This window comes from Dendrobates tinctorius, unplaced genomic scaffold, assembly GCF_039654945.1.
Source record: "Dendrobates tinctorius isolate UK_male_01 unplaced genomic scaffold, ASM3965494v1 ptg000073l, whole genome shotgun sequence".
Lineage (NCBI taxonomy): Eukaryota > Metazoa > Chordata > Amphibia > Anura > Dendrobatidae > Dendrobates > Dendrobates tinctorius.
Window position 1 is genome coordinate 33,838,195 of NW_027361741.1, and position 25,500 is coordinate 33,863,694.

General features: G+C 43.7%; 1 protein-coding gene across 7 annotated transcripts in view; it reads right to left on the bottom strand.

Moving 5' to 3' along the window:
• The window catches only part of CIT (citron rho-interacting serine/threonine kinase), a 277,393-nt gene that overhangs the window by 239,871 nt on the left and 12,022 nt on the right, over positions 1-25,500 (bottom strand). For all 7 annotated transcript variants that reach the window (XM_073582720.1, XM_073582725.1, XM_073582721.1 and 4 more), the window contains exons 2-3: positions 21,941-22,038; positions 10,807-10,954 (exon numbers count right to left, since the gene is read on the bottom strand). In XM_073582720.1, the coding sequence (XP_073438821.1) occupies positions 10,807-10,954; positions 21,941-22,038 (246 nt within the window). The remainder of the gene's footprint in view (positions 1-10,806; positions 10,955-21,940; positions 22,039-25,500) is intronic.

Consider the following 25,500-nt stretch of genomic DNA (forward strand, 5'->3'; position numbering starts at 1 on the left):
CCAGAGTACAGCTATGGGTGCTTCGTTTGCCCCGATGTATGCTAATCTGTTCCTGGGGCTGTGGGAGAGGGACCTCTGCCTGCTGAATTAGCAGTCGTCGATGGACCATGTCCCCCTTTGGACACGGTACATCGATGACATTTTTCTGATCTGACAGGGATCAACTACATTACTGCACGAGTTTATGGAGAGTCTTAATAGGAACGACAAAAATAGCCACATCACATATCAATGTGGTGTGGATAAAATTGATTTCCTGGATGTAACTGTGTGGAGGGACATCAATGGCGTTTTGCAGACTACCATATACAGGAAAGAAACGTCTACAAACATGCTACTGCACTCCTCTTCTGCCCACCCAAAACCAATGGTCAATTCTATACTAGTTGGACAATTCCATCAGTTGCGTAGAATTTGTTTTAGTGATCACGATTTTGAAACTCAGGCACAGGATTTGTGTAGCAGATTTCGTGAAAAGGACTATAGTAGACATGTAATAAAGAGGGCCTAACATAGAGCTAAATATTCTACACATCAGTCCCTGTTGTGTAAAGATGATACCAGATCTGTGGATAAAGTTATATTTATTACAAATTACCACACGCATTTTGCACGAATGAAGGGATATCTCCAGAGAGCATGGCCGATCCTCCAAACTGACCCCATTATCAAACACTTCCTTCCGGAAAGACCTAGTGTCACAATTAGATGCTCCAAGACCTTACGGGATTATCTTGACCAGAGCTATTACCAGAGTTTGTCCAAGTCCACATTTCTTGATGGCTTTGGTCCTGGATGTGTACCTAGTGGCCGGTGGGTCACGTGTCCCCACATAGACCGGGTTAATACATTGTACAATTCTTCTGGCACTAGGACATATGACAATAGGAAGCACATTACGTGTACTTCCTGATTTGTGAATTTGCTGTGTGTCCCTGCCACCTGATTTATGTTGGCTTGACCACATGTCAACTTAAAGTACATGTTCGGGAACATGTGTTGGGCATTCAGGTAATGACACGCCCACACTCAGGACCTTGCCACGTCACTTCAACTTGCATCACAATTGTGATAGCTCTACTGAGGGTGAGAGGGAAAGTAAGCCAGAGGAAGGCCCAACGCGAAAGCAGGTGGATATGGACCCTAGACACTGTGTAATCTAAGGGTTTCACAATCTTGTATCTTCATTATCCCACAACCCAAAACAACTGTTCAGCACATTTACTCTCTCCTCCGAGGACTTTGCCACCTACTTCAAAAACAAGATCGACCAAACAAAGCAAACTTTTACTGTTCCACCACCCCAACCACTCCACATACCAGACCTCTGCCCTTCCCTAATAACCTCCCTCTCTCATAAGGAGAGATTACTCATTTCCTTTCCAAATCACACCTCACCACCTGTGCACTCGACCACATCCCTTTCCACCTGCTCCCCAACCTCACTAAGACGCTCATCCCAGCCCTAACCCATCTCTTCAACCTATCGCTATCTTCTAGTACCTTCCCCTCTGTCTCCAAACATGCCACCATCACACCCATCCTCAAAAAAAAACAAACCTTGACCCAACTACTATGCCCAGCTATCGCCCCATATCACTGCTACCATTTGCTTCCAAACTCCTTGAGCAGCATGTCCATGCTCAACTTTCCTCCCACCTCATCTATATCTCTGCACTAATCTCCCAATATCTTCCCTCACGTAATCTTCGATCCTCCCAAGACCTCCTACTCTCCTCCACACTTATTCGTTCCTCACACAACCGCCTCCAAGATTTCTCCCGACTATCACCCATCCTCTGGAATTCCATGCCTCAACACATCCGATTATCCACCACCCTTGGATCCTTCAAACGGAACCTGAAAATCCATCCCTTCAGGAAAGCTTACAGCCTGCAATAACCATTCTGCCGCTTCACCACTGCCCGAGCTGCCGCCTCATCACCACCAGAGCTGCTGCACCCCCGACCTTCTGTCTCTTCCCCATTATCCCGTAGAATTTGTAAGTCCGCAAGGACAGGGTCCTCTCTCCTCTGTACCTGTCTGCCATTGTAAATTTGATTACTGTTAACGATATCTATAACTTTGTATGTAATCCCTTCTCATGTACAGCACCATGGAATTAATGGTGCTATATAAATAATAAGGGTCTTAATGAGAATATCAGCTATGTTCCATTCATATAACATATGTGGTCATACATGTACATGCCTCTTTCTTTTATTATTTTATTGATGTGTTGTTTTTATGTTTAATCTAGCCCCCACCTTCGGATGTGAGCTAATGCTATGAAGTTTTTTGCAGCAGTTCACGGATACCTAGGATGAGCCAAACATGGTCTTCACCCTGGGATTATGTGCCCTACATCATACAATTTTATTTTTGTGCGATTTACATGTTTAATATATGGTATGGGTCTGGAAATTTTGTTGCTTTCTCCCCTAAATTTGATAGATAATGTGGGTCACTATTCATTAGGTATGATTTCTTTGAATATAAGGGGATATGGATTGTTATTTTTAATGCTTTAATTCCCTATTTGGGATATGTGTAGATCTCCGCTGACCATATTTGGTTGATTTGTAATTTCACAATCCTAATAATGTCTATTTGATTGCGAAGATATTAGTTTAAATAATTCGGTATTTTTCTTTTGCTTTGCCGGCGTAGATCTCCACCCATTTCTTCTACATTATATTATATATATGATTGTGACATGACATATTGAGTATAATGAATGCGACATCATAATTATGCATGTTTCATTAATTGTAGGGATATATTTTGTACTCATTTTTCCATATATAATATGCCATCATTTATATTGCCATTTCATAGGGCACCTTAATATTTTTTTATTTAGGGGTTGGAGAATATATATCATAGAGCTGATTTTAGTTTCATAGTTATCCTGCCACATGCGTGCTGACACTTGTACGTATGCACACAATGGTCCCGGCTCGTCCATCGGCTTTCGGCATCTTCCTCGTTGCCGAATGAGTGCGATTATGTGACCATTACTCCACTCGACACATGATGGGAAGATGCCGCCGGGCGTCCTGATTACCATAACGGCGCATGCGTCACACACAGTGCATGCTGCATTTCCTACGCCATTTGGCATCTTGGCTGCTGTAACAACATATACATCACACATAGTGGACGCCGAGCTTCCATTGGAGGGGGTCGCCTTTTTAAATTCGCACTTTCCAGTTCTTCACTGCCCCTTGACAATGGCTCTGTCAGCCAAAACGCGCATCGGGGAAAGCACACTGCTATACTTTCCTGGCCATCTGACCAGGTATAATACTGATTGATGATGTATAATTGTATGTAATCATAAAATGATGCCTGCCAGTGGTTCTCACTAGACTATTTGGGAATGTGCAATACAGTAGGGTAACACTGTGCTTTTGTTCAGACTGATTGATGATCAATATTGTATACCCTCTCAGCATGTGCGCCCCCTTTGCTCGCATGTGCATGTTTTTCTTCTTTTTCTCTCTCTGTCTTCTTGTATCTATTATATTGAATAAAGTTTTTTGTATTTTTTTTAACCCCTTCACCCCCAAGGGTGGTTTGCACGTTCATGACCGGGCCAATTTTTACAATTCTGACCATTGTACCTTTATGAGGTCATAACTCTGGAACGCTTCCATGGATCCCGGTGATTCTGACATTGTTTTCTCGTGACATATTGTACTTCATGTTAGTGGTAAAATTTCATTCAAATAACTTGCGTTTATTTGTGAGAAAAACGGAAATTTGGCAAAAATTTTGAAAATTTCGCAATTTTCCAACTTTGAATTTTTATGCCCTTAAATCACAGAGATACGGCACACAAAAAACTTGATAACTAACATTTCCCACATGTTTACTTTACATCAGCACAATTTTGGAACCAAAATTTTTTTTTTGTTAGGAAGTTATAAGGGTTAAAAGTTGAGCAGCGATTTCTCATTTTTACAACACCATTTTATTTTTAGGACGACATCACATTTGAAGCCACTTTGAGGGGTCTATACGATAGAAAATACCCAAAAGTGACACCATTCTAAAAACTGCACCCCTTAAGGTGCTCAAAACCACATTCAAGAAGTTTATTAACCCTTTAGGTGCGTCACAGGAATTTTTTTGAATATTTAAAAAAAAAATGAACATATAACTTTTTTTCACAAAAAAAATACTTCAGGTTCAATTTTTTTTATTTTACCAAGGGTAACAGGAGAAATTGGACTGCAAAAGTTATTGTACAATTTGTCCTGAGTACGCTGATACCTGATATGTGGGGGGGAACGACTGTTTCGGCGCATGGCAGAGCTCAGAATGGAAGGAGCGCCGTTTGACTTTTTCAATGCAAAATTGGCTGGAATTCAGATCGGACGCCATGTCACGTTTGGAGAGTCCCTGATGTACCTAAACAGTGGAAACCCCCTACAAGTGACCCCATTTTGGAAACTAGACCCCCCCAAGGAACTTATCTAGATATGTGTTGAGAACTTTGAACCCACAAGGGCTTTACAGAAGTTTATAACGTACAGCGGCACAATTAAAAAAATCATATTTTTTCCACAAAAATGATCTTTTCACCCCAATTTTTATTTTCCCAAGGGTAACAGGACCCTAAAAGTTATTGTGCAATTTGTCCTGAGTACGCTGATACCCCACATGTGGGGGTAAACCACTATTTGGGCACATAGCAGAGCTCGGAAGGGAAGCAGCGCCATTTGACGTTTTTGGCTGAAATTGAGATCGGACACCATGTCGTGATTGGAAAAACCCCGAATGTACCGAAACAGTTGAAACTCCCCCACAAATGGCACCATTTTGTAAACTAGACCCCCAAAGGAACTTATCTAGATGTGTGGTGAGCACTTTGAACCCCCCAGTGCTTCACAGAAGTTTATAATGCCAGGGCATGAAAATAAAAAAATCGTATTTTTTCCACAAACATGATCAATTAGTCCCCAATTTTTTCATTTTCCCAAGGGTAACAGGAGAAATTGAACCCCAAAAGTTGTTGTCCAATTTGTCCTGAGTACGCTGACACCCCATATGTGGGAGAAAACTACTGTATGGACACACGTCAGGGCTCGGAAGGGAAGTAGTGACGTTTTGGAATGCAGACTTTGATGGAATGGTCTGCGGGTGTCATGTTGCCTTTGGAGAGCCGCTAATGTACCTAAACAGTGGAAACCCCCCACAAATGACCCCATTTTGGAAACGAGACCCCCTAAGGAACTTATCTAGATGTGTGGTGAGCACTTTGAACCCCCAAGTGCTTCACAGAAGTTTATAACGCTCGGACGTGAAAATAAAAAAATCATTTTTTTCCACAAAAATGATATTTTTGCCCCCAATTTTTTATTTTCCTAAGGGTAACAGGAGAAATTGGACCCCAAAAATTGTTTTTCAATTTGACCTGAGTAGGCTGATACCCTACATGTGGGGGGTAAAACACTGTTTGGGCACATGGCAGAGCTTGGAAGGGAAGGAGCACCATTTGACTTTTTCAACTCAGAATTGGCTGGAATTGAGATCAGACGCCATGTTGCATTTGGAGAGCCCCTGATGTGCCCAAACAGTGGAAACCCCCAATTCTAACTCCAACCCTAACCCCAACACACCCCTAACCCTAATCTCAGCCCTAACCCTAGCCCTAATGGAAAAAAGGAAATAAATACATTTTTTTTGTTTTATTATTTTCCCCTAACTAAGGGGGTGATAACGGGGGGTTTGATTTACTATTTATGGCGGTTTTTATATTTGGCAGCTGTCGCACGCTAAAAGACGCTTTTTTTTGTAAAAATAGTTTTTGCATCACCACATATTGAGAGCTATAATTTTTCCGTATTTTGACCCACCGAGTCATGTGAGGTCTTATTTTTTGTGGGACGAGTTGACGTTTTAATTGGTACCATTTTCGGGCACGTGACATTTTTTGATCGCTTTTTATTCCGATTTTTGGGACGCAGAATGAACAAAAGCCAGCGTTTCATGAATTTCTTTTGGGGGGGTGCGTTTACACCGTTCCGCGTGCGGTAAAATTGATAAAGCACTTTTATTCTTCGGGTCAGTACGGTTACAGTGATACCTCATTTAGGTCTTTTTTTATGTTTTGTCGATTTTATGCAATGAAAACTATTTTATATAAAAAATAATTATTTTTGCATCGCTTTATTCTGCGAGCTATAACTTTTTTATTTTTTCGCTGATGATGCTGTGTGGCGGCTCGTTTTTTGCGGGACAAGATGACGTTTTCATCGGTACCATGGATATTTATATGCATCTTTTTGATCGCGCGTTATTACACTTTTTGTTTGGCGGTATGATAAATCATTATTTTTTGCTTCGTTTTTTATTTTTATTTTTTAAGGGGTTCGCTAAAGGGGTTAACTAATGGGATAGTTTTATAGGGCAGGTCGTTACGGACGCGGCGATACCTAACATGTGTACTTTTATTGTTTGTTTTTTTTTTATTTCCAAAAAAAGGATTTATTTGGGGAATATTTTTTTTTTTTTTTCTAATTTATTTGGCGATTTTTTTTAAATTTATTTTAACACTTTTTTTTATTTTTTTTTTAACTTTATTAAATAGTCCCAGGTGGGACATCACTGTCCTGTGACAGATCGCTGATCTGTCACATCACAGATCACTGTGACAGATCAGCGATCTGTCACAGGCATTGAAGCAGACTTCCTCATGCCTGCGCTTTGCAGGCACTGAGGAAGCCAGCTTCCTGCAAGCCCCCCGAAGGCCCTCGTCGCCATCTTTGATTCGGGGGCCTGCAGGAAAGGAGCCCCCCGCAGCAGCGCTGCCGTGGGGGGCTCAGGGAAGCACGGAGGGAGCCCCCTCCCTGCCGATGCTTCCCTTTAACCCCCGGTACACCGCGATCGTGTTTGATCGCAGTGTGCAAGGGGTTAACGTGTCGGGGGCGGTCCGTGACCGCCCCTGACACATTGTGCCAGGTGTCAGCTGTGATAATCAGCTGACACCCGGCCGCGATCAGCGGCGCTCACCACGTGGGCGCCGCTGATCGCTGTAGACGTACTATCCCGTCCATGGGCATAGGGGCCCAGGTCCCATGGACGGGATAGTACGTCGGATGTCAGAAAGGGGTTAAACACTCTTGTGGGATTATTGATCGTGTTTTTTTCTTCAGTGTTGTTATACCTTCAGAATTCTTGCAGAATCCATGCCTCTATAGAACAGATCTATTTTGGTGGTATAAGGCTGACTTACACACTGTTAGGTATGTGGGAATAATACTATAGATTTATATTGTACACAATACTAAGAAGTCATGGCTCTGAAAATTGTTGAAATGCCCATACTTTGTCACAAAAAAACTGCCCTCAATGCAGAAAACTGGTTACAAGTAGAATTAAGCAAATTTTTCAAAATTTGGTTCCGATTGTTTTTGCAATATTCATCAAACACAGACGAACATCATTAGAGTTGATGGGAGTTGAAATGAACGAATATGTTCGGAACCAATCATCAAACATATATTCGGCACGAATATGGCAAAAGTTAGATACGGCGACCGATTCCAAACATATTCGCACAATTCTAGTTATAAGGCACAACATGTAACACACAGGACTGGATAAGCTGTGTCTACCAGTGTCATACTTGGCCCCAATGCTCTGTGCAACAGTGTAATTACCATCATTTTCTCTAGATCATGAGGCCATTTATACACAGAATGAGTGCAAAGATGAATGTGAGTAACTGTGTATACACATTGCACTAGTCTTGAGCTACATCCTGTACTATCGCCATGGTAACAGACATATCCCCAATGGCTTAGGGGAACATAAATCAGAAATTCAAGTTGAGCACGGTCACTGAGCCAGCAAGGAGAGTTGAAGGAGTTTAATCAGGCATTTCCATCTAGCAATGTTATGGGATATTGATACCATTCTATACCATGGTACTCACCAACACAGAGCAAAGCATTAAGGGTCCGTTTGGCTGTTTCCTGCGCAGCAGTACTCAGGACAACTTATTGAATGAGTCTATACTGCACATGTGTTATAGTTCGTATGAAGAGGATCTATGCGCAGAGAAACTATGAAAGAACTACATCACTCAGCCAGCAGTGTGGTCCTTTCATTGAACGGAGGGGAAATAGCAATTGCCATCTTGATAAATTGAAGCCTCTGTCTTACTGTATTTGGAATTGTTTATTTAGTGATTTATATTTGTCTGTAAAAACAATCACAGTGCACCTTGGACAGATAGAAAATGCAAACAACAAAACTGGGAAAGAAAGAAAGCGCAATAGGGTCTTAACAGGTAACAAAAAGGTGGCAAGGAAAGGGATCCACTCACCTTATATAGTTGCTACAAAGCAGCATGTAACTGGCATGCCATAGATCTCAGCTGCTGCAAGGACATCGGTCACTAGAAGGACCAAACAATGTGAAATGATCGGGAGGGAGATGTCAGTCCTGCGCTGCTAATGATGAAGCCACAGTGGTTTCCAACTGATAAAATGTATTCATAAAACAGGTTTACAAGGTCAACGTGTTTCGAGGCCGCGCAGGACCTCTTCATCAGGATAGAAACCTGTAAATCTGCTTTATGAATAAATTTTATCCATTGGAAACTACTGTGGATTCATCGTATGCTGCGCAGGTTTGACAAGTCCCTGGCGATCGTTTCAAATTGGACAGATAGAGGAAGACTGCAGGCACATCCTTAAAGAGTTTACAGATATGACTACATGGCCTGTTTGTATGTTGCTGCATGACACACCGTTTAGCATATATTAATTGACATATTATCTTTGTACTGTGGCAGTTGCTGTGATTTTATGGTTAATGTTATTGTTTATTGTAATCCCTTTTATGTGACGTTAATCGGAAAATAGGTAGCACCCTGTTTTCCCCTGGGCAGGGAAAGATTAGCAGCTAGCCATGCCCTGCTGCAGACGGGGGCCCTTGGAGCAGAATGGGCAGGAAAGGGTTAACAACTAGCAAGGGCCTGCAGCAGAGAGGGGTTTGGGAGCAGAAGTGATAGTGAGTGTGTGATAGGGATAGAAGAAGTGAAGAACTGAGAGACTAGGAAGAAAAGAATGTGTGAGTGAAGGATGAGATAGCAAACCTGAAACTGAATATGTGGACCTGAAACATAGCTGGCAATTCCTGAGGCCCAGGACAGAAAAGAAGAAGGAAGTCAACTTCAGTGGAACAAAGCCGGAGTCCAAAAGGTAGCCCTGGGTTAGTGGGGACCCTGACATGGCAGGCAACGGGGACTGAGAAAATGTATGTTCCAGGCCTGTAATATAGAGAAAGAATTCCAGGCTTCCATGTCAGGGAATGGGAAGTGAGTGCACTGGAAGTGGCTGTCGGCAGAAAAGAAAAATAAGAAATTTAAAAATAGAGGGCTAATTCCAGCTAAGCAATGTAATCATCAGGTTCTACATAAAAAAGGTGTATGGAGCGAGGCCAAGCCAACTGGACAGGCTCTAAGTGGGGAGTATACAGTTGTGGCCAAAAGTATTGACACCCCTGCAATTCTGTTAGATAACACTCAGTTTCTTCCTGAAAATGATTGCAAACACAAATTCTTTGGTATTATTATCTACATTTCATTTGTCTATATGCTAAACGGTGTGTCATGCAGCAACATACAAACAGGCCATGTAGTCATATCTGTAAACTCTTTAAGGTTGTGCCTGCAGTCTTCCTCTCTGTCCAATTTGAAACGATCGCCAGGGAGTTGTCAAACCTGCGCTGCATACGATGAGTGTGATTTAGTTATTGCCAACACCTGTTAGGTGCCACAGGTAAGTTACAGGTGCTGATAATTACACAAATCAGAGAAGCATCACATGATTTTTCGAACAGTGCCAATACTTTTGTCCACCCTCTTTTTTATGTTTGGTTTTGAATTATATCCAATTTGGCTTTAGGACAATTCTTTTTGTGGTTTTTCATTTAAGACAAATTAAATGAAGATAATAATACCAAAGAATTTGTGTTTGCCATCATTTTCAGGAAGAAACTGAGTATTATCTGACAGAATTGCAGGGGTGTCAATACTTTTGGCCACAACTGTATATAAATCATACATACCTTCTGGTCCTGGCTCAGAAGCCGGCGAATCCGTTCACGCAGATGGACTGCAAACATACCGATTTGGACCGGACAGCCCCTTTAAGTTTTGCACCTGCTAATCTCTGTACAAATGTTCCATCAAGTGCTACAGTAAACTCAGCCTTATTTTAGTAAATTATACTAACTCCGTCTTGAAAGTTCTGAGTTCCTGTGTCGTCAAACGAAGTGCAACCCGAGAGGGAAGTATATTTAGAGGCTACCGTCATGCACACACTCTGAGAAACCTGTTTGTGATGTGATTCTCTGCCCAAGTTATCCTTACAGATCATTTTACTTTTCTTTAAAGGGAATTCCCCAAGACAGTACGTTATATAGAGGGCCCTGTCTAAATTGAGCTGAAGATGATGCTCCAGTGCATTCTCTGACTATAGACAGGCAAAGTTAGCAGACTATAGCACTTACTAATTTCAGCAGTCACATAATGAAACTAGGTGAGCATGCTTTTACCTTAGCTCCACTCAGGCAGAGCCATGCAGAGTCCTTTTTTTGGCGTATTGCTGAGGGTCCAGGCGAGAAGTGCATATCCTATGGATGGTGATAACGTATAATTTGGAAAACCCCTTAAGCAGTTTATACAAGCAGAGCCCTGATTAGTTGCTATTACAGCAAGGCCTATTTCTCAGGTTGCTTTTGATAAATGAGACCAAGGTAATTAGAAGGAAACTGAACTAAACTTACATTTTTTGACAAAGTTAGACACATGTTTAATCTTCAGTAATGCTGGACTGTTACATTCTTCAAAGAGGACAAATAAGGAATCCAGAAGTCCTTCCCTCGTCAAAGCACACAGTTGTTGTTGCAAAGGAAACTGACATGATGATTTTCCCTAGAAACAAATATAACTCAATAAAGAACATCAGCATATAATAGTAGAGTAATGCAATGTATAAATTGCTTGTGAACCTCTATCAATACTGTTTCTTTTAAAAGGGTTGTCCAGTACTTTTACAACCCATTCTGCATCCCCAGTTTTGCCCCCAGTAAAATAATCACACCTGTACTTACCTCTAGTGCTTACGCCATACTTGGGCAGGAGGGGAAGCAAAAGAAAGCATAAGCCGAATTACTTACCGGTAATGCTCTTTTAGTGAGTCCACAACAGCACCCACCGGAGAGAGGGATCCGCCCTATAGGAACAGGAAACCTACAGAAAATAAAAGGGGCGGTCCGCCTCTCCTCCTCGTTGCATTTCATAGTACCTGGAGGACCGCCAAGTATTAGGCAAAATACTATTATTTTCCGTTTACGCTCATTTACTCTATATTTAAGAAAAAGTACTCTATTAGTACGTGCTGTATTAATTTCAGGGAGGGAAGTGAGTGGGTACTGCCGTGGACTCTCTAAAAGAGCATTACCAGTAAGTAATCCGGCTTTTTACCCTACGCCACAACAGCACCCACCGGAGAAATTTCTAGAGTCCATCACCTGGGGGGAACCACCTTGCTAAGGACAGTCCTGCCAAAATCTAGGTCAGAAGTTGACGAGAGGTCAAGCTTATATTGATTATAGAAGGTAGAAGGAGCAGACCACGTTGCCGCCTTACATATGGCTTCAATTGGAATGTCTTCCATTTCGGCCCAGGAGGATGCCATAGCTCTAGTAGAATGCGCTCTAATGCCCTACGGAGGATTTTCATTTCTCACTGAGTAAGCCAGCCGGATAGCGTCTCTGATCCACCGGGATAGGGTGCCCCTCGTGATTCCATACCCCTTCTTGCGGCCCTGGAAGGATATGAACAGAGCCCTACACTGCCTCCAATTCCATGTCCTTTCAATGTATTTTAATACTATTCTCCTGACATCAGGGTGTGAAACTTCTGTTATTCAGGAGTGGAGGGGTCCCTAAAGAAGGTGTGGAGAAGAATGTCTTGTGACTTATGGACTTTTCCTGCTACCTTAGGAAGGTACTAGGGGTCTGGTTTTAAAATCATCCTATCCTGAAATGTCAGTAGGAAAGGTGGATCTACAGATAGAGCTTGAATGTCACTGACTCTCCTAGCAGATGTTAGTGCTACTAAGAGGGCCATCTTGAGTGATAGGTATTTTGGAGATACTGTATCTATTGGCTCAAAGGGAGGTCCTGTTAGGGTGTCTAGGACCAGGTTTAAATCAAAGGGAGGGACCCTGGGTATGTGAACAGGACTGATTCGTTCACAAGCTGTGATGAATCGGGACACCCATTTATTCCCTGCTTTATTATGGCCATAGAGGGCCCCTAGTGAAGGCACGTGAACCTTTAATGTATTTACAGAGAGACCCAATTCTTTTCCCTTCTGTAGGAATTCTAGGATAGGCACTATTGGGACTTCTGTAGGATTAGAGGTTATATGGAACTGCGGGAATTTATTCAATTTTTGGTGTAAATTTTAGACTGTTTCCTGCTCTGCAGGAGTGTACCAATTAATCCCTCAGAGAATCCCCTTGATATTAGTAGCTGCCTTTCAAATTCCAAGCCGTCAAGTGGAGGCTGTCTGCTTGCGGGTGGAAAAAAGGCCCGAGACAGTAGGTTGGGGATCGAAGGGAGGACCCAGGGGTCTGAAATCGACATGGTTTGTAGCCATGAGAACCATGGTCTCTTGGGCCAAAACGGTGCTATTAATATTATCCTCGCCCTCTCCTCTCTGATTTTTCGAATAACTTGTGGTAAAAGAATTATCGGAGGCAAGGCGTATGCCAGATTGAATCGCCATGGAACTTGAAGAGCGTCAAGTATGTCCGGATGATCTGCCAAGGATAAGGAGGCAAATTTCCGTACTTGTTTGTTCTTCCTCGTGGCGAAGTAGTCTATTTGAGGGTGACCCCATAGAGACACTATGTCTTTGAAGATGCGGTGATTTAGGCACCATTCCCCTGGTCGTAGTCTATATCGACTTAGGAAGTCCGCTTCTTGATTGTTTCCCCCCTTGATGTGTAGGGCAGAAAGGGATAACTGATGCTTCTCGGCTAGGTTTAAGATTTGTCCTGCGGAAGACATCAGAGTCTCTGATGAGTACCTCCCTGTCTGTTTAAATATGCCACTGTTGTGGTGTTGGCTGATAAAATCCTGACATGTTTTCCACGAAGCTGTGGAAGAAAATAATGTAATGCATAATTTACTGCATTTAGTTCTTTTAGGTTGGATGAATACTGGAGTTCCTCTCTATTCCACTTCCCCGGCAGTAGCTATTCCCCATATGGGCACTCTATCCGCGGAGGCTAGCGTCGGTGGTTAAAGTATCGGATGGTGTTATTACCCACGGAACACTCCCCCCCCCAAATGGTTACTATCTGGCCATCATATTAGAGAAGTCAAGACTTCCTGGGATAGGGTCATTTTTTTCCCGAGGTGACCGTGTAGCCATTTTTCCTCTCGGAGAATCTGATGTTGCAGTGTGCAGATATGGTATTGTGCCCACTGCACTGCCGGGATACGGGAGGTCAGTGTTCCCAATAATGACATTGCTTCCCTCAGGGACATGTGGGGCTGTCCATTGCTGCTCTAACCTTGTTTTTAATCAGCAGTATCTTTACCTCAGGAAGTAGACACCTTTGGCTTATGGAGTCTAGATGGAACCCTAAAAACGTCTGGAGGGCAAGTGGATAAGTCTGGACTTCTGGAGGTTGATGATCCAGCCTAGATCCTGTAAAGATGAGGCTGTATCAGCCAAAAGTTTAGCACATTGGTCAGTCGAATTCCCGATGACTAAATAGTCATCAAGGTAAGGCCTGTTTCACACATCAGTTTTTGAGGTCAGGTTAAAATCCGCCAAAATGGCGGAAAAAGGATCCGCGGGCTCCGAAACACCAACGGGAGCCACTGGTCCGTCGGTGCGCTGGGATCCGCCGTTAAAGGAACCACGCCTGGGGAAAAAAAAAAAACCTCATACCGGCGATGTAGCGGTGTTCGGGAGCCGAAAGAAGAGAGCGGGTATCTGCATGTCGAGCGGGCATGGTGATGTCGGGCACGGAGATGTCGGGCACGGAGATGTCGCGGGAGCAGGGACGGCACGGAGATGTCGCGGGAGTGGTGATGTCGGGCACGGAGATGTCGCGGGAGCGGTGAGGAGAGAGATTTTATTGGCTCCCGGAAGGGTTAATGGTGAAATTAGCGGACCGCCAACGAAAAAAAACGTTGCATGGTCCGTTTCATCCGCCCGGGAGCCGCTAAAATCTTGGCGGATCCGTACAAAAGCGGGTGTGACGGACGACCATCAGTCAAGATCTGCCAATAATGTAAGTCTATGGGTGAAAAAAACGGATCCGCCCCTTTTTTGGTGGATCCGTTTTTTCAAAAAATTGGCGGATCTTGACTGATGGTAAAAAACTGATGTGTGAAACAGGCCTAAGGCACAATTAAGGTATCTTTTTGACGAAGGTAAGCCATCACCTCCAGAATCACTTTGGTGAAGATTCTTGGTGCTGTGGAGAGGACAAAGGGCATAGCCGTATACTGGAAGTGACGGATCTCGCCTTCGAAAGCCACTGAGATCCTGAGGTATCTTTGGTATCTGTCATGGATAGGGAGATGGTAATATGCATCTTTTAGATCAATGCCCGCCATCATGCAGTTTGGAAAAAGGAGCTTAATGGTGGACTTGATTGATTCCATTTTAAATTTATGGTTCCGAATGAATGTATTAAGTTTCTTTAAATTTATGATTGTTCTAAATGAACCATCAGGCTTGGGAACTAGAAAAAAGGAGAGCAGATTCTACCTTCTTGCCCCTCTGGAACCTTAAAGGGAAGGTGCCATCCAAAAAAAATTTTTTCAGCAATTGAAAAAATGTGAAGAATTAATGTTTACATTTTCTTAAAAAATATCATTTGTTTTTAATTTTGCAAAATATGAAAAATAATTTTAAAAAGTTTGGCATTTCCACTTGTTAACACTAGGGGGAGCAGCTACTGAAATCTGGCACAAAAACCTATGACATCTAGGAACACAGTGAGCAGCCATTTTGATGGGGCCTGCAAAGTTACTGACTGTCTTTGCATGTAAACTCTGGATCAGAACGGCCATCAATCAGCCTGATCCAGACTTTGCAGGCAAAGACCCCATTGCCCTCCTCAGATCCTGTCCTGGCGATGTGTGAAAGCGAGGCGACAGGCGCAGTCCGGGGTGACGCTGGGAAGCAGGATGGGGGAAATGTAGCCATACAGTAACGATAAAAATGAGAACCCTCTCTTCAGCTGCCTCACCAGTCCTCCCCTGACTGCACCTATTACCCCTGACCTGTGTGCAGGTGCTCAGCCAGAACCACCCTAGAATGGGTCCCCTTTTAGCAGGTAATACTGCCATAGTGTTCTCACATAATGTCGCCATATAGATCATACACAATACCACCATGTAGATCTCACACAAAACCAGCAGGGTGACAGCAGCACAGAGTATTTCAGGAGAGCAGTATCACACGGGATAGGATTAGATACACGGCTCAGCAGGCAGCATCACACAGGAGAGGATTAGATACATGGCTCAGCAGACAGTATCACACAGGGGAGGATTAGATACACAGCTCAGCAGTCAGTATCACACAGGGGAGGATTAGATACACAGCTCAGCAGTCAGTATCACACGGGATAGGATTAGATACACGGCTCAGCAGGCAGCATCACACAGGAGAGGATTAGATACACGGCTCAGCAGTCAGTATCACACAGGATAGGATTAGATGCACGGCTCAGCAGACAGTATCACACAGGACAGGGTTAGATACACGGCTCAGCAGTCAGTATCACACAGGATAGGATTAGATGCACGGCTCAGCAGACAGTATCACACAGGATAGGATTAGATACACGGCTCAGCAGTCAGTATCAGACAGGATAGGATTAGATGCACGGCTCAGCAGTCAGTATCACACAGGATAGGATTAGATACACGGCTCAGCAGTCAGTATCACACAGGATAGGATTAGATGCACGGCTCAGCAGTCAGTATCACACAGGATAGGATTAGATGCACGGCTCAGCAGGCAGTATCACACAGGATAGGGTTAGATACACGGCTCAGCAGTCAGTATCACACAGGGGAGGATTGGATACACGGCTCAGCAGTCAGTATGACACAGGTGAGGATTAGATACATGGCTCAGCAGTCAGTATCACACAGGAGAGGATTAGATACACAGCTCAGCAGTCAGTATCACACAGGAGAGGATTAGATACACAGCTCAGCAGTCAGTATCACACAGGATAGGATTAGATACATGGCTCAGCAGTCAGTATCACACAGGAGAGGATTAGATACACGGCTCAGCAGTCAGTATCACACAGGAGAGGATTAGATACACAGCTCAGCAGTCAGTATCACACAGGAGAGGATTAGATACACGGCTCAGCAGTCAGTATCACACAGGATAGGATTAGATACATGGCTCAGCAGTCAGTATCACACAGGAGAGGATTAGATACACGGCTCAGCAGTCAGTATCACACAGGAGAGGATTAGATACATGGCTCAGCAGTCAGTATCACACAGGATAGGATTAGATACACGGCTCAGCAGTCAGTATCACACAGGATAGGATTAGATACACAGCTCAGCAGTCAGTATCACACAGGATAGGATTAGATACACAGCTCAGCAGTCAGTATCACACAGGGGAGGATTAGATACACGGCTCAGCAGTCAGTATCACACAGGGGAGGATTAGATACACGGCTCAGCAGACTTTCACACGAGACAGTATTACAGATATGCCCACACTGGTGAAAATTCCAGCCCCCCCCCATACACTAGACTATGGGCTGTATATGTCACTGTCCTCAGACAGCCATAAAAGCGGTCATAAAAGGGAAGGTGTCAGATTACTGGATATCACTGGGGCTGTGTGAGTGAGGAGGCGGAGACAGAGCAGGAGGACACAGTAGAGCAGGAAGCACAGGGCCGAGCCTGGAGTAAGCAGGATAGAGGAGCATAGAGGAAAGTCACCCGCACTCACCACTCTCCATCCTCCGGCTCCAGTGAGCGCTTCTCTCCTCTGCTGACCACCTTCTCCATATCTTCAGTCTCTCCTCACAACACAGGACCCGTTATGCCACAAGTGGTCCTGTGATAGAGGGTAAGTGGAGCTCAGCAGATAGCACTGGGCTACAGTACAATGGCGCCCAGCCACACCTACAGCAGTGAATGGTGCAGTCCACAGGGGCGTGCCCAGTTCACTGCTAATGAGGCTGCATGGTGGGGTCGGGAGCCGACCTCAGTCTCCTATGTCCATGGACGGCCATATTTGCAGACTGTATGAGTCCTCCACAGATCTGCAAATCAAGATGGCAGCGCCCAGTGGCTACATTAAAACATTATTACAAACAAACCATAAATCCTGGTTAGTACAACATTTGCTGAAACATGTTTTGTTACTTACTATTTTTTTGCAAATTATATAAAATTGCGGCACCTTCCCTTTAACTAAGACCCTCTTGGTTAATAGGCTCCGAATTTCCATCTCAAGGGTTTTTTGTTGTATTGGCGAGTTGAAGGATGTTACAATAAATGAGTCGTGGGGAATATGAAGGAACTCGAATTTTATTCCTTCTCTGATTATAATTAAGATCCACGAGCTAGCTGTTATTTTTTCCCACTGTGGGAAAAATAATTTTAGGCTTCCCCCTAATGGGGGGACTGGTTCTTCAGTACTTATTTTCTTTTCTGAAGCCAGATCCTCTAACATAGTACCCCTCTGCTTTTCTTCCTTTGTGGCCCATCTCGTTGGTCTTTGTTTTCTCTTACCAAATGGCCGCCTTTTAAATGCTCTCCTGTAGAAAGGGATAGAAGAATCAGGAAAAGCTTTTTTCCTTTCTTTTGCTTTGGTGAGTACGTTGTCTAGGGTTTTTCCAAAGAGAAACACCCTCACATGGGATAGCGCAAATTTTTGATTTCGACTGCATGTCCCCTTTCCAACGTTTCATCCATAATGCTGGCATTATTTACAAGACCTGCAGACCTTGCTGCTAGGTGTAGTGAGTCTGCTGATGCGCCGGCTATAAAGGCTGCTACCCCTCTAATTAAAGGAATAGCAGCCCGCAGTTTTTCTCTAGAAGCTTTCTGCTCAATCTGCTGCTCAATCCATACGAGCATTGATCTAGAGGTGCATGTACTGGCCACTGCTTGTTTAAATATGCCCGTAGTTGCCTCCCACGGCCTTTTTAATGATGATTCTGCCTTACGGTCCAGAGGATCCGAAAGTAGGCCTGCATGTTCCACTGGTAGAGTAGATTGTTTAGGCTGGTTTCACATTAGCGTTTTTTTTTCGCAGCGCATCGTGTGCATGCGTACCTATGTTTAACATGGAGTAAGCATGGTCTGACGTTTGCATGCGTTCGTCTGCATTTTCGTGCGCATGCGTTTTTTCAAGGTGTGCGTCTAGACTCGCCAGATGCAACCTGTTGCATTTTTGGGTCTGCCCAAAGGCGTCAAAAAAACGCATGCGTTCGCTTGCGCACAGAATGCGCCATAACAATGCATTACAGTCTATGGGAACGCAGGCGTGTGCATGGACATGCGTACGCATGCGTTTTACGAGTAAACATGTGTAGACACTGGTTTAACACCTAGAGAACGAATGCGCAGAAAAAACGCAAATGCATGCAAAAACGCATGATGTGTTTTTGCATGCGTTTCTACTTGAGCACGATGCGCTGCACACAAAGACGCAAATGTGAAACTAGCCTTAGAGGTAGAGGCAACAGCTGCGTCCACCTTAGGGACCTTAGTCCATTGTAGCAGCTCTTCATCACTAAAGGGGTATTTTCTTTTTGAGGATGATGGGATGAAGCTTCTCTGGTCTTGCTTCTCTCATTCTCTTTTTATCAAGGTCTTAACTGCCAGTATTACCGGGAAAGCTCTCCTTTTTCTCTCTGTCAAACCCGCAAACATTATGTCTTGCGTAGTTTGGGCGCCTTTTGTCTCCTCACACCCCATAGTGTTTCTTACAGATTTTACTAAATTATCCACACTATCCAAAGGGAAGCATGATCGCCCCTCAATCTCTGATGACGATGATGAAGAGGATGTGAGTGAGGAGTCCGAGGCTACCCCCTGTTCCGCGTCGGATTCCGAGCTGGAAGCTATTTGTTTTTTGCTTTTACTCTCTGGAGGTGTATTAGCACAGGCAATGGCGTGCAGCTCTTCTCGAATTATAGCACGCATGTCCTTAGTTGACATTGCTGCCCCTGCATGGTTTCACTGATCCATTGCTTACAAAGCTTTTTGGGGTAGGAATCAAGGACAGGCTGACTACATAAAGCGCATTGCTTATGTTTCGATTTTTGCTTTTTCTTGGCCTGAAAAGGGGAGGCACGGCGAGAAAAAAGGGTGGCCGCTTAATAGGTAGAGTTTTGTAAATTCACCCAGTGAAGCTATCGGTACCGGATCAGACGGCCGAGATACAGTCCTGGACCTGGGAAACCGCTGCGTCACTTTTGCGAGTAGTATCTGTGGATCCTCTGCCAGAGCGTTCTCTGTAGGTGCCGCCGCCCACTGAGTCTCCTGCTGGAGGATGTGTGTCCTGCCTTGGGGATGACATAATTGCATCGCCGAGTGCCAGGGATGCTCCGCTTTTATTGAGCATAATGAACACAATTTTTTTTTTCCCCTGACCCGGAAGTCCTTCCTCCAGTTCCGGGTCAGCTGCTGCGGTGTATCGTGCGTGCGCATCAGTGCTTTCCCCACCACCTGTACCTCAGCCTGATGCCCCGAAGTTCAACCTTTACTTCCGGGGCCGAAGCATCTGCGTCAGTCGGCGCATGCGCGGGCCCGGCTTCATGCACCGGGCCACATTCAGGACGGAGGCCTTACCGGGACGCTGCCCCAGCCACCATCAGTGTCCAGTCTATGTCGGTCAGGCTCCATGCGGCATCCTCCATCCCCCGGCCCACGCTGGAGCCCGCAAGCAGCTGCATCCCGCTGCTTCATGCACCCGATGGCGTGCTCCTAAGTGAGACCGGGCGGCCCTCCCCGGATCCGGTCATCACTCCATCCATCAGGCGAGGAGGGAGCCGTCAAACAGAACTCCCCCGACGCTGCTTCTGGACACGCAGCAACTGCCGTTCCATCAGACATCACACAGGCGGCATGCATTGGCCCAGGTATGTTCTTGTAGGAGATTCTTTCCCCGGCTCCCGTAGGAACAGGAAACCATCTGAGGAGCAGAGTCGGACCGCCCCTTTAATTTTCTGTAGGTTTCCTGTTCCTATGGGGTGGATCCCTCTCTCCGGTGAGTGCTGTCATGGCGAAGGGTAAAACAGACATTACAGCATGGGATTGCTGCTGTTGCTTTCTGTGAGGTAGAACATTTCCCTGCCTGTTTTTAAACAGTGTTTCACCACTCCACGCTGTCCTGTCTGTATACTGTCTTTTGCTTTCTCCCCTCCCCAGGAGCTGTGGTGTGATTAGACCATGTTCCTGTACAGTCAGACACAGCCATTACACAGTACACAGCAGGGGCACATGTATGAGATTATCTCAGCACAGGAACAATTTTTCCAAACACATCCAATTCATTATTATTATTATTATTCAAAGATCTGTTGATTAAAATTAACTTTCTTCATGGGAAAATCCCTTTAATAAAATAGATGCTCCTCTTGACTGGTGTGTGCCACCACCAGAAAATGTACTCAGCACAGTTCCAGTAAGGCAAACGGACAGGATTTAAATACTATCTATTTGCAGATTATCACTATATCTGCAGATAATGTTTTCTGGGGCTACAGGTTCCATTTAAATCTCTAGCAATATTCGCTCTTGAACATACTACCCCAGCCCATTTTCCTCACATGAGGAATGTGGAACACTTCACATAATATAGAACCATGCTGATCAAACGGTTGGTAAACCGCACAATGATCACTGGCCGCCATGATACTAACGCATCCAAACGCATGCCAAAATCAGCATGATGCGTTACTTCATGACGCACCCCCGAACGTGGTCTGCAGTTTTCGGGGGTGCATCATGAAGTAACGCACCATGACGATTTTGGCATGCGTTTGGATGCGTTAGTATCATTGCGGCCAATGGGTGCGTTAACGCATCCGTTACATAGTGTTAGTGCCGCTATGTAACGGATCCCGTTGAGCGCAGGGCCATTAACTAACATAATGTGAACCTGGCCTTACATACATTTTGGACCAAGTGCTTGTAATATCATTCTCACCATGTGATGTCTAACAAATGTATCTTTTTGCATCAATTTTCTGAGTGCTGAGCTTTTCCACATTTATGCTACATGGGTTGCAGAATCCTTCAGGAGAGCAGCACTCAGATTGTAATACAACTTTCACATTGACAGTTACACCACAGCCATACTTCATGCTATATTTCTGTGATTTGTACTCTTGTATCTCCTTTATTTTCTGCATCGCCAGAGTCATAATTATTTTCACTTCAATAGTATTAAAGGGAACTTGTCATTAGATCCATGCTGCCTAAAACATGTGCAACATGAATTATAGCCAGGCTCAGTGATTGCAGCTGGGTATGTCTTAATCTTATGGAGATACATAATCAGACTGGACTCCGATGACATCTGAGTAGAGTCTGATGTTTTCCTCGGACTCATTGACCTACGTGGCTGAGTGGGATGCGAATATCGGATCGAACTCGGGCATGCAGCAAATTTTTCTTTAGACAGTGTCTGAGGAAACTGTTGGACATATGCATGACCCTATAAACAATGGCTCGAATGCAAACCAATGTTTTGTCGGATCACACTCAAACCGAAATATGGCTATCTGCATCTGACTTAAGGATAGGGGAGAATTTGTGAATTTGGGAAAACCCATTTATTTTTCAGAGGACACTAAAGAAATTACATATACAAAAGAAACACCTGTAAAAAGTTATGGAGCCGTGTAGCTCTGCTGGTGAGGGGCTCTGATGATAGACTGTCTGCTCCACCGCGAATTCCAACTTTGAACTTCAACATTTCTAGAAAAAAAAATAATTTTATTAGAAAATGACAGTGCATATTAAAGGCAGGAAATTATATTAACATTCTGTCAGCAATAAATGCATACCCACAATTACAGGTAAATATTCAGAAGAGGCCAGGGCACTAGGGCAGTATCTCTGGCCACAATATCACCCGTGCGATATTTTTCTAGCAGTTTTGTCCCTTTGTAGGATTCATATTACATTTTCCTGAGCTCAACTTCAAAAAGCCATAAACTGAGATTTGTACCTGCTAACCATTATAAGATTCAGGTTGGATACTATGTGTTGAATAACTGATGTCTTTGATAATTATACACAGAACCTTCATAGTAGATTTTAGAAAAAAAATAAGTATTCTGACAATTATCTAGCCAAAAACATTATATAACTGTTACATGAACAAGTTAGAAAACCCCCTCGCCTTGTACACGCATGCTCAGCCTGATCATGTGTTCCCAGCAAGAGGTGCGTACCGTAAGCTGCTGCCAGACTCCTCTCCTCCTAAGGACACCCAAAATAAATTCAACTGCTATATCCTTATTTCCTCAGACGTTGGAGAAAGCTTATTCAGATGTATATTTATTTTATACTTGAAAAATGTTTTAATCCATGTGAAGGTCAGTTTTTTATATATGTGCATTCCTTGCGCCGATTCGCTACTCTCTGTCTACACCAACCCCTATTCTTTGCTTGACAGATCTGGCTTCATAGAGCCAGACAAGAGCAGAGTTAGAGAAAAAACAAGCAGGTAGGAAGGTGCACTCAAATGTTTAGCCCTGCCCTGATGCATTGAGCACCTGCACTGAGTTTGAACAGACATTCTGTGCTGACAAAGTTCCTTTAAAGGGTTTATCTGAGCTGTCCAAAATGACCACCGTCACATATTTCAAGCTGCAACTCGTTCCAGGAAGGGAACAAAACGGGCTTACATTTACTTGCTTCAGTCTTGTTCCATACTCAGTTGTAAACCCAACCAGTCAGTCTTTATGCCCAGCATGAGGCTGAGTGAGCAACTGTCAGGCTGACAGAGGAAAAAAAAAGGGTTTACCACTGTCAGGATGACTGAGCAGAACAATTAGGCCACGTTCAGTATTTTACATCAGTATTTGTGAGTGGAACAATCAGGAAAAACATAATAGAAAAACTTGCACCACTTCTGCATTTTTACCCACACCTGATTTTTGATTACAAATACTGATGTAAAATACTGACCAAACACTGAACGTGTGAATGTGACCTTAAGGTCATCCACAAAGCTGCTCCTAAGCATGACAGGAACCTGCTCTAACATCACTTAAAGACATCTGTTTCAAGTCGTGTTTTTTCAGACTGTAACCAGTCCCAATGAAAGCCAAACATAAGTTGCAGCCTGAAATATTTGATGGTGGCCATTGGGCCTTCTCTGAGAACCCTTTTAAAGTGAACCGGTCATCAGGATTTTACCAAGTAAACTACAGACACTCTCAGGATGGTGCTGTTATACCGATAAAAAGGATACCTTGGTTGATGAAATCCGTCTTGTGGTTGTTGTTTAATCTGTACTTGCAGTTTTCAGTTAATGCGATTCTTGTGCTTCGGGGCAGCCTGTGTGTGTGGGGGTGGAGGGACTTTATGTGTTGCTCTTCTAAGGTATTTATACTGATGGCTTATGACAGGTCACTGGTTCTTCAGTGACTTGCCCCATATTTTACTTATTGCTTATCATATAGTGTGGTTACAAAAAAAAAATTATATCTAGCAAAATGGCGCCAGCAGAGCCTGGGCAGTAGCATTTATCTGCAAGCGCCATTTTGTTGGAGGAAAAAAAATTGGCAGTATAACAGCACCACCTTGACAGTGTCTATAGTTTAGTGAGCAAAATCCTGTTGACAGGTTCACTTTAAGCTGCATACAGTAGCTGCTAGGATGTTCTCCTTGCCTGCTTCTGATAAACTGCCGTAGGGTCCCAATAAATGTCTTGGGTGAGCTCCTTCTGTATTCCCAGTCTCAATACTATAAATAATCATCTGTTCATTCTTTAGTGGCTCCTAATGTGCCAAATCTCATTGGCTTGCACAATACTAGGAATCAATCTGCCGTCTGTTTACAAGATGCTCCGAGCAGTAGGAATTAGTTACTTGGAAAGTGTGATGTCTAAATTTAACATAAAAATGTAATATTTAACCCCTTTACTCCCAAGGGTGGTTTGCATGTTAATGTCCGGGCCAAGTTTCACAATTCTGACCACTGTCCCTTTATGAGGTAATAACTAAGGAACACTTCCATGGATCCCGGTGATTCTGACAGTTTTCTCGTGTCATATTGTACTTCATGTTAGTGGTAAAATTTCATTCATATAACTTGCGCTTATTTGTGAAAAAAAAACGGAAATTTGGCGAAAATTTTGAAAATTACGCAATTTTCCAACTTTGAATTTTTATGCTCTTAAATCACAGAGCTATGGCACACACAAAACTTAATAAGTAACATTTCCCACATGTTAATTTTACATCAGCACAATTTGGGAACCAAAATTTTTTTTGTTAGGAAGTTATAAGGGTTAAAAGTTGACCAGCGATTTCTCATTTTTACAACAAAATTTACAAAACCCATTTTATTTTTAGGGACCACATCACATTTGAAGTCACTTTGAGGGGTCTATATGATAGAAAATACCCAAAAGTGACACCATTCTAAAAACTGCACCCCTCAAGGTGCTCAAAACCAGATTCAAGAAGTTTGTTAACCCTTCAGGTGCTTCACAGGAATTTTTTGAATTTTTTACACAAAAAATTACTTCAGGTCCAATATTTTTATTTTTCCAAGGGTAACAGGAGAAATTGGCCTGCAAAAGTTATTGTGCAATTTGTCCTGAGTACACTGATACTTGATATGTGGGGGGGGAACCACTGTGATATGTGGGGGGGGACCACTGTTTCGGCGCATGGCAGAGCTCAGAAGGGAAGGAGCGCCGTTTGACTTTTTCAATGCAAAATTGGGTGGAAATCAGATCGGATGCGATTTCACGTATGGCGAGCCCCTGATGTACCTAGTGGAAACCCCCCACAAGTAACCCCATTTTGGAAACTAGACCCCCCCCCCCCCAAGGAACTAATCTAGATATGTGGTGAGAACTTTGAACCCACAAGGGTTTCACAGAAGTTTATAACGTACAGCCGTACAATTAAAAAAATCATTTTTTTCCACAAAAATGATCTTTTCACCCTCAATTTTTATTTTTCCAAGGATAACAGAACCCCAAAAGTTATTGTGCAATTTGTCCTGAGTACGCTGATACCCCATATGTAGGGGTAAACCACTATTTGGGCGCATGGCAGAGCTCGGAAGGGAAGCAGCGCCATTTGACTTTTTTGGCTGGAATTGATATCGGACGCCACGTCGCATTTGGAAAGCCCCTGATGTGCCAAAACAGTGGAAACCCCCCAATTCTAACTCCAACCCTAACCCCAACACACC